This window comes from Contarinia nasturtii, unplaced genomic scaffold (genome assembly GCF_009176525.2).
Source record: "Contarinia nasturtii isolate CC-2019 unplaced genomic scaffold, AAFC_CNas_1.1 Cnas_scaffold_1240, whole genome shotgun sequence".
NCBI classification, from domain to species: domain Eukaryota; kingdom Metazoa; phylum Arthropoda; class Insecta; order Diptera; family Cecidomyiidae; genus Contarinia; species Contarinia nasturtii.
This window is the reverse complement of record NW_022198581.1, coordinates 4402143-4412637: the sequence shown is the minus strand read 5'-3', so window position 1 is coordinate 4412637 and position 10495 is coordinate 4402143. Positions and strand designations below refer to the sequence as shown.

General features: G+C 33.0%; 2 protein-coding genes and 1 long non-coding RNA gene across 4 annotated transcripts; 2 read left to right on the top strand and 1 right to left on the bottom strand.

Annotated features, from left to right (window-relative positions):
• Nucleotides 1-993: 993 nt before the first annotated feature.
• Nucleotides 994-2859, bottom strand: LOC116345395. Its single transcript, XM_031774707.1, has 3 exons — nt 2785-2859; nt 1509-2544; nt 994-1434 (listed from the first exon to the last, which is right to left on the bottom strand). Exons 2-3 carry the CDS (start codon nt 2526-2528, stop codon nt 1102-1104), a joined length of 1353 nt encoding a protein of 450 aa, XP_031630567.1. The 5' UTR covers nt 2529-2544; nt 2785-2859; the 3' UTR covers nt 994-1101.
• Nucleotides 2860-4391: 1532 nt separating this feature from the next.
• On the top strand, nt 4392-5044 carry LOC116345398. 2 transcript variants are annotated; one of them, XR_004201498.1, is made up of 3 exons: nt 4392-4484; nt 4548-4730; nt 4793-5044. It is a non-coding gene; the product is annotated as an uncharacterized LOC116345398 (long non-coding RNA). The 2 variants fall into 2 exon arrangements; XR_004201497.1 differs by having other exon boundaries at nt 4434-4730.
• A 205-nt stretch (nt 5045-5249) lies between these two features.
• Nucleotides 5250-7889, top strand: LOC116345063 (alcohol dehydrogenase [acceptor]-like). Its single transcript, XM_031774110.1, has 3 exons — nt 5250-5533; nt 5610-6003; nt 6087-7889. The coding sequence occupies exons 1-3, from the start codon at nt 5374-5376 to the stop codon at nt 7423-7425; spliced, it is 1893 nt and encodes a 630-aa protein (XP_031629970.1). The 5' UTR covers nt 5250-5373; the 3' UTR covers nt 7426-7889.
• Nucleotides 7890-10495: the final 2606 nt, after the last annotated feature.

Below are 10495 nucleotides of genomic sequence, written 5' to 3'. Positions count from 1 at the left end.
CCATTCAAGTCATCTGATCGTATGTGTAGCTCACTCATTCATTGCGATCGCTCGATGTGATGTTGTAACTTTTAATTTAAGATCGACTTGCGACAGACAGAGATGACGGTTTGTTTTTTTTTATAGGAAACTTTAATGATAGCAGCTTTTTGCAAAAAAGTTGAAATTTGTTGTAAATTTTCAAATAAAAAAACACAATTTTAATTTATACAAACCAAGTTACACAAATTAAGTTCATTTTATTATTTTACCAATTTGAAATTACAACGAAATTCATAATATTTGAACATAAACTTATCAATTTCAAGCTTCTTTAGTAATGAAGCAAAAGCTTTAACTATTTGAAACTGTTTATTAGGTTACAAATTTAAATGGAGACGAAAGCTCTATTTCGCCATAAATGCATGGAAATGATAAGAGTCTATAGAAAAGATCAATACAGTTACATTTTAAGCAAAAATATTTCGAAAACTTTTTAGGGAACATTGAGGTGTCAATTCTCAGTATTCATACATAGCACGCTGCTATGTTCCCAGTTTAATGATTAATACAAGTGTATTATTAAAAGTAAATCAATTTTTTTTATAAACGAATAAACCATCGTCAGTTTTTTTTCTTCATTTAAATAATTAAATATTAAATTGAATGGGGTAGAATAAAAACTACTTCTCGAAAAATGTTTAAACACGAAACCTAAAAAAAACTTTCAATGAAAAGTGAATCAATTTTTTTTCGTCCAATTGATGTGAACCAAAAAAAAATTGTTCAATCAAAGTGAACCCAAAAAAAAAATTCATTTTAGTGTATTTTACACTGAAAAAACCGAGTGAAATTTTTTTTTTGGTTCACTTTTATTGAACAAAATTTTCTTGATTCACTTCAGTTGGACAAAAAAAAATTGATTCACTTTTTATTGAAATTTTTTTTAGGTTTCGTTTTAAAATAGAAATTTTTCGAGAAGTAGTTTTTATTCTACCCCATTCAATTGGGCTTTTGATGTGAGTCAAATGACGTATCAATGGTTGACGAAATTGCTTCATTCTTTAAAAATGAATGTAGAATGATTGCGATCCTCCAATCTAATAGTAAGAATTTAACTTATCAACGTAGTCGAAGTGTAAGCTTTCTTTTGGGAACGTATATCTCATTAAGTTTTACCCATTTGTTATTGGCTTCCAAAATATTTTTCGGTACATGGACATCACCATCATAAACATCGATTTCAACATGTACTCGATACTTGGCCAAAGACAAAATCGTTTCAAAAGTATTTAAATTGATATACGGTCTACATGCAAAACTGTACAATTTTTTTAAATTTTTTCCGTATGTCAATGTTTCTATAATTTTAGTCATATGATATTTTGATGTTACAAGTTTAAACTGGTCATGATAATCCCAATCAAAGTAAATAGTTTCAAGTGATGTTTGCGTCTTCATATCAAAAGAAAAAGAGAAATTTTTTTTAGTAAAATGCAAAAAATGTACAATTTTAATGGTTAAAGTACCTTCATTACACTGATAAGCGATTCGATATCAATGTTCCTGGTAAATGTCACATGCTTTAGTGTTGTCAACGTTGGTATCCATTCGGTTACAATATACGGACTTGGTGGAGTGAATGTAAGATCCTCAATAGACAAATCATGTTTGACAAAAAATTTGATTAATTTTTCAAATGACAAAGTCTCACAGTGTTGCATATTCAATTCCTTTAGACGTCGAAGATCTTTTAATGGTGCTAACAGTTCCTCTTGAGTGGTCACCATTGGATTCTCATCTGCATATTTTCTTGAAAAGATGTGGAGCGAAAAGCATAGACGTTCGAGATTCGGTACATAGCGACACAAAGTCTTAAGCATCGAAGGTGTGAGTTTAGAACAGTGATTCACAGATAAATTTGTAAGCTTTTGGTTTTGTGATAAAAATTCAGTAAACATATCGTCAGTTAAGAGCGGTAGTAAAAAAAGATCAGCTTGTTCTATGCCGGGGAATTCGCGCAAGAACCAAGTACATGTATTTTTATCTCTCATACAGGATATGCGTACTGTCTTCAATGGTAGATTGAATGTTAAGTTTTGAGGTGCAGCTTCGAAAAATGATATTTCTTGCAGAGCTGGAAGCTGTGCACATTCAATTATCAATGGATCGAAATGGGCGATATGTATGTTCTTCAGGCTTTTGTCACAAAATCGGGCAATCAATTGAAAAATTTGGTGGCTGCGACTTTGATCATCTGTACACCATAAATTAATTGACTCAATCAAATGACCGAATATTCTAAACATTTCTTCTGCTCGTTCTGGACACCAAACGGTTTTATTTGTTGGTTGATGATCTTTTTTCGCCTTCATTTGGACATATCTGTGATGTTGTCTAAAAAATTCTTTTGCACAGTCTTGGAATCGTGTACATACTTGGGCTAAATTCAAAAAGTCATCGCCATTGGTTAATTTAGAGAAAATGTCATAAATACAATCATTGTTGAGAGAATTGAGGATGTTTTTTGGTGAATTTTTGGCAGTCATTAGTTCAAAGTTCAACCTAGAAGTTAGTAAAAAAGGTAATACTATAACATTTCGCTATTAACCTTTAGTCTTATTGCTACAATCGAGTAGCATCGGCGATACACACCGTTATCTATAAAAAATTGTACTTAAACGAAATAATAAATAATTCTCATTAAAATTCACTATTTTTAAACTTCGTTTATTGGTGCTATGTTGACATATGGTCAAAGGTCAACGATTGAACTTAAATTTAAAAATTATACCATTAACTTACCGGAATTTTTTTTAAATGTTAGTTTTTTTAAATTTGTACTTCGGGTACACAATCTTCGCAAATTTTTCAACAAAAATAGTCAAATAAATTTATTTTTGAACACACGAAATATAGTGATTGAAAATCTAGAACTGAATGATCGAGATGTTTGCAGTATACAAAATCTTAAATCGAAAAACAACAAGCTTTGAAGCGACAATAAGGTAAGTAATTAGAAGTTGAAGTGTGGCCAGATATGTACAGGTATAAGAAAGTCATTTAAATATTTTGATTTTTCCTTTGAAGTAGGGTTGTTCATGTTATCTTGATCACTATAATGGATAAAAATAGACAGAAAAGTGTTACCTGATAACCATCTGTGTTAGCAAAGAAAAGTAAGACCAGTCTTTAAAGACAAAAATATAGAGTTTTTGTCGATTCTAGACTCCATTTTTTATAATAGACAAAAACACCGTTGATTGATTCGAAACATTGACAAATCATTTAAAAGATCAATTGAAAGTATCCATTTTCCATTTTGTAGATTTTTTTTTTCATTTATTATTCCGCTAGACTGTAGAGTAAGTTAAATAGCACGAAATTTGCGATGGTTTTATGCATCGTAAAACGCTATTCGATAAATGCTAGTTTTTTGATTTTTTGGTTACGAAAATATCTTATTTATTTTGTGATGTTTTGCAGTCATCTTCATATAGGTAAATGCTCTGATGTTTCTTTCAACAAATGATTTGAGAAAAATTACAAGTATATAACGTCTAGACATCGTCCATCCTATTGAATAAATTAATAATACTTGTGTGCTCGAACAAAAAGATAATCTGATCCACTTGGCCAAAAATAAATATCGCATATGATTTTTTGAATCCTGCTACTGGTGCCTCAAAAAAAAAACTTAAGAAAATATTATTGTAAACAAATCGTTGTGGCGAAGAAATACCTGCTATGTTGTTCCCGCAGCTATGGTAAAAGTATTACAAAATTATTCATTTTAACAAATTCACCGAATTCATTGACCCTTAATTGTTACCACAACCGAGAATTTTACTTAAATAATCAACAGAAATTGAACAAAAGCAAATAAAAAAACCGGACCGATGCAGAGTGAGAGATATGTAAAACAATTCCTTCGACTGACCCAACACATATTTTCTATGAGTGAAAAGAACATTGGATGATGAAATAATAAAATGCGACTTATGAATCACGCATTTGAAATGCTTTTGTATCTCTCGGCGTATTGAGTGAATCGAATATTCAAAATTTAACTTAAGCCGATGTACGAACACTAATCATTTACTTGCTTTTATTAAATAAATGCTATAATATACGCGCATCGACTAAATTACCAAAAGATAGATTCGTATTGGTTTTTACGACATGTGAACATTAAGATGATACGCTATAGCGATCGAAACATGAATTTGATCATTTTTCACATTTTTTTTTGAGTGGACTGATGCGGATTTCCGCCATTGAGAGATTTTACGTCGTGCATTAACTTGTTTATTTCATGTTTGCAGCATTGTTTTGATGTTCAACAAATTTCACATTGTTTGTGGGTGTTTAAATGAGATTTGCCGTTGCTGGAATTTTAGTATGAAATCACATTTCAAACGAAACATATTTCAGTCTTAAACTTTATTCAAAAGAATCGAGTTTGTAAATTTCGCGATACAAATATAATCTATAACAGGATCACTGTAGCTAAATATCAATACTCGTCTTTGATTTTTCTTTAAATATTTTTCTAAAATATATTTCAGCTAAAGATGGTGATAATTCGTACACCTTTATGTGTGTTATTTCTTTTCATTTTATCCACAATGAGTGTCATTGAGTGTGCTTGTTTGGATGATAGATCAACTAATGAGTGGGATGGTGGATGGTTCAGTGGTCCGAAACCAGTAAATCGTGCCCCATCTGGCTGTATACTTAACAGCTGGCCTGTAAGTTTTCATTTTCATCTTTACTTTTATGTATCTTATTATTTTTATTATTCCATATTTAGTGTAAAACACACAGAGATTGTTGTGAGGGTAACTGTCATTCAAGACGAAATTACGATTCGATGAAACTAAGTTGGGGTGATATAAAATTGTGCGGATGAAAATACTACACGGAGATATATATGCCGACGCTCATAAGCTTAGGATTGATTTTAGGAACATAATCCATTATCGAATATAAATAATTGCATTTGTAATGTATTAATTAAGTTTGTGAATCAATGACATAAAGTGAATGTTGATTACAATCAAAATATGTATTTCTTTCATTCATGAATCTGTCTGTTAATATCTTTGAAATGATGTACGTAAATAAAAAAAAACGCCCAAAAGCATACAACCCTGTATAGGAACGCACTCTAAAAAATCGCGTTCTCCATTTGTGTGTTATCTGGAAGTTATGTGCACAGACGGTATGACATTGACAGTTGGGTGGAGAATAAACTATTTTCTGTCAAAATATGCGTAAAAAATATACCGTGCAAACAGTTATGCATCTAAATAAAATGTTTATATTTCTATCATAAGCAAACATAAATAACATTGTCAATTTTGCTACAGCAATAATCAATCGAACGCGGTTATGATTTGGATATTCAAATTTTTAATATTCCTTTTTTATTACGTTGCTGTCACCACATTCCTTATTTATCTGTATGTAAACAATGCCATCAACTTTTTTGAATTGAATGTATTCTCATCGTCGGCGTCTGCAACTAAGCACAGTTACGACATTATAATCGGTAATAATTTTCAATTTCTTATGAACATTTATTGTATTTTTGAAATGGGTTTTGTTTTGTCATTGAATATTCCTAGTTGGTGGTGGAACTGCCGGTTTGACAATAGCCGCTGGACTGAAAGAGAAAAATGTATTGATTATCGAGGCTGGTGCCGATTTTCAATCGCCAAATGCCCAAATTTCATCATCAATTGGACGAATACTTCATAACATACCGATTGCAACGCCATTGCTACAGTTTCATGAGCTATTCGATTGGCAATACAAAACTCAACCGCAAAAAGATGCATGCAAAGCGCTCACCAATAATGTTAGTCATTGGCCAACGGGAAAAGGATTCGGTGGAACGCAACTCATCAACAATATGATTTACGAACGTGGTCATGAGGATGATTTTCGCAATTGGTTCAACATCGATCCCAATGAATATAATTTTAAGACGTTTGTCCAAGAAATTTTACCATTTTATGAGTAAGTTTTGATTTTTATACTTCGTCACAAATTTCAAATGCAAACTTTGAATTGACATCAAACGAATTTCCATTTATTTATAGAGAATTCGAAGAGTTTATCGAAATATCTGAACTGCGAAGCACAACCAAAGCAGCCAATGCATTTATTGAATCCAAAAAACAGCTTGACGACCCAAATATACTTGAGTTTAAATTGCCCGAAGTGGTACAAGATAATGGTAAACGTTGGAGCGTTGTAAATTCATACCATTCATTTCCGAATGCAAAAAAATATCGAGTACTCTCGGATGCAAGAGCCGAACGTATTTTATTTGATGGCGATGCGGGTGATGCAAAAACAACATTAAAAGCGGTCGGTGTTCGTTATCGAAAGTTGGGCAATCTGTACGAGGTGCGAGCAACAAAAGCTGTGATAATAGCCGGTGGAACAATTGGTACGCCAACATTACTGCTGAAATCGGGCATTGGACCAGAGAATTTATACACACAGACAACAAATAAAACGGCAAAAAAAGACACCAAAACAACTGCCGACGATCCATTGAAGTTAAAACTTCAAAAGCATTTACCGGCTGTTGGACAATATTTACAAGATCATGTAACAACCGGTATTGATTTGATTACATTAAATCAATCGCTTGGTTTCGAACCATGGAATTTATACAGCATAAAACATTTGTGCGACTATTTTTGGAATGGTGAAGGACCGTTTACGATGGGCGGCTGTGAAGGTCTTGGTTTTGTTCGAACCAATTTGGATGCATCACATGTGCCAGACTTGGGTTTTATGCTTATACCAATGGGTTCAACACTCGATGCTGGCGTCTATTTTCGACGTTTATTTAATATTAACGAACGCACTTGGAAGGAATATTTTCAACCGTTGATTGCAACGTCAACGATTTCATTGCTTCCGATTGTTTTACATCCGAAATCACGTGGTTTTGTTACGATTCGATTGAATCGGGATGATGATGTTGAAACAATCATCGATCCACAATATTTATCACATCAATATGATGTTGATGTTTTGGTAACTGGACTTAAGTTGATTCAAAAAATTGTCGAAACACCAGCATTTCAGGCACTTGGCGCATCAATAACACAACGATCGTTACCGGGATGCAATCAATTTCGTTTTGCATCCGATGAATATTGGCAATGCTATGCAAAACATTTAACATTAACCGCTTATCATCCGGTTGGAACGTGTCGCATGGGATTCAATCAAAGTGAGTCGGTTGTTCATCCAACCACATTTCAAGTGCATGGCGTTGAACAATTATACATTTGCGATGCATCCATTATGCCATCATTGCCAAGTGCCAATCCACAATCGACAATCGGTATGCTTGCTCGTAAATTTTTACATTCATTTTATGCACTACAACCAACACACAATTCAGAAGACAGCTTGTAATTTAGTCATTTGAATACAAATACAGTGTTTATTTATTTATCCAATGAAAATAAAGTCAAAGAACATTTTTTTGTGATTTTGAACATTCAACACATATTCCAGCATCAGTTTTTATTCCGCTTGATGACATCATATGAAACAATTTTCAACTACCAACATTGCGGCTAATACACATTACAAAGATATTTTTTTTTATAAGTTTTTTTTTTCGCTTCAATTAATTCATACAAAAATCAAGCTCATATTAAAGATTTTTTTTTTGTACAAACACTCCTATTGGTGTGATAATAAAAAAAACTGTGACATACCGCAAAGAAATAGAAGTCATGGATTTTGCTGAAGCAGAAAGAGAATCTAATCAGTAGTCATTATAATGCAGTCATTCAACAATTTCTATTTTATGTTCCCAAACTCTAGTTTTTCTTTTGAAGACAAAAGCTAAATAAAATCGAAATCAGCAACAACTTCAATGTAAACGTTAGTAGTATAATTACTTATAAGTTTTATTTTTAAAAAAATAAAGAGAGAGATTGGCCCAAAGCGATCAGCAATGAAAGTAATCATATGTAAGTATATCCACATTGGTGCGTATCTGCATCATCATCACATTTCACCCTGTAAATCATACATAATATGTTCAATTTCACAATATAAAATATAAAGCAAACGAAGAATGTCCATCGTTACATTTAAAATAAATCTGATTCGGTTTCATTCTTACCATTCTATGGTTGGCAACTTGATCCAAGCGATTCAATTGAGAATTTGCTTCGTTTATTTTCTATTAAACGCGACAAATGGGTAAATGTGTGCGATCAGCAAAAGGTATCCACTTTCAAATCGCTTCATGCAATTAATACTGCAGTTGCGTCGCGGATGTCTAAGCACTACACCCGCAAGTAATTCGTCCGAACTGAATAAATCAGCAGATTTCGTTATTTGATTCTCACTGCAATCGGGCCACGGTAGAGCCACAAATGGTAATATGAATTTCAGTACAGGTGTTGTCGGCGCGGGAAAAATGCGCTCAGGATTCAATACGTGAAAATGAAAAGACTCAACTTTTTTGATGAAAATATGTTATTCTGGTTTACAATTTCAAACTCAATTCGTCAAATGGTCGGTGCTCAAAAACCGTTTCTCATGGATTCGGCGTCAACTGCTGATACAGCAACACAGAAAATCCGAAAAAAAAGAGTAATTATTATGAAAAGGAAACAAGAAAAAAAAAGAAATAAATATTCAGCCCGGCGCAATAGAAATTATACGGAGACGTAGCGAGAATTTGTTTAAACAGTCATTCGACAAAAATTCAATAATTTTTCGGCTGTTTATTTGTTCGCTTTCGTGCGACCATATATTGTTTGATTTCAATGAATATAACAAAATACTGCTTCGAAAAAAAAGAAGGTTTAATGTCTCTGGCAATGCGCATCGAACGAATTTTCATTCGATTTGGTTCACTCAATTCGACTGTACAACGTTGGAAAGTCTCATTATCAAATTTACGCTGAACGAATCTTTTCAACGGATTTTTATGTTTATAACTTAAAATCTTTAGCAATACGAATGGAAGTGAGAATGAGACACAGTATGCAAGCACAATTAACAAGCCGAGCATTAAAATGTTTATTTATTTGGCTGTTGTAACAAACGAAAAAATGTCACAGGCAAAAATTGAAGATCGAACTATAAATTGCGCCCTTTCAATGCAATGCTAAAATTTTTATTGCCACTCGTACCGAGAATAAGGAATGACACAATCCATATCTTTCACAAGAAAGTATGCATCGGGATATGTTGTATATATAAAAAAAATTTGTTTACAATTAAATCACTTCTAACAATTATCAACGGTTTATTTAACGCGTTCACTTTCGGCTGAATCGGCACATTATACCAACTAATCACATTTTCAGTCTCTGTCTCACTCACTCTCTCTCTCTCCTTTTCTCTTACCCGCTCATTCTTGATACATGACTGTGTGAGTGCATGAAACGATATATCGAAGCGCAAACACTTCGGAACCCGAACGAATAACGGATTAAACATGCGTGAACTGCATGATGTCCATTGGAGAAGAAGTGATATTCTTGACAACGACAATATAATCCAAAATTCTTGGTTGCCTTATGAGTGTATGGGTGTGTGTGTGTATGTGTTTATGAATTTGTTTCATTCGGGTTAGTGTTTTGCACACGGGATAAGCTACATATTCATATTCGACAGTTTTCATTCCGTTCGTCGACTTCGTGTAAACTAATCGTCAGTGTTTTTGAAAATTCTCAACCACTTGGCTGGCTATGAAATTCGATTGCTACGATTAGTTACACCAGTGAAATTGAAGTGACCACATCAAAAACTAGAACAATTCTTTGGCAACGGCAAATATCCTGTAAGTACAATCAACATTTTTTTTTAGTTTTTACAAAAATATTTAATTGGTGCATACAAAAAGAAATCAAAGGAAAACAGTGTTTTTAGTGCTATTAATCGAAGGGAAAAAATGCATTTTTTTGATCGTTTTTCTCATTTCAACTTCAAGTTCGGTTGCAACAGTGTTTTTTTTTCGTCAAAAATGTCTCAAAATCATATTTTAGTTTCATTCTTTTTCTTTTCGACTTTTTTTCGATGGTTACAAGTTCAGCAACGGTTTCAAAGTCTTCGTTTCAATATTTCCCACCTGAAATCGCCGATCAAACATCAAAAATCACGGTCATATTAATTTTACACATCGATAGAAGCACCGTATACTATTGTTCCAATCCGTTGATTTAATGATAATATTTTCAAAATCCATTTGATGAAAGGTTGTTTGCAATCGATAATTTTTGCGTTACAAATTGTAACAAACTCTCGCTGAATGATTTTAACAATGCTGCATGCTTGCGCACGAATGCATAACCACATAAAATACAATGTAATTGATTGAGGATGCACATACAAAATGGGCAATCATTTCCGAGGTGAATGCTGTGCAAACGAATATGTGTCCGTGTCTATGCGCACATCGTTCAAAAACAACGTTCGATGTGCCAGAGCATCGGCATTCCAATAATAATAATTGTAT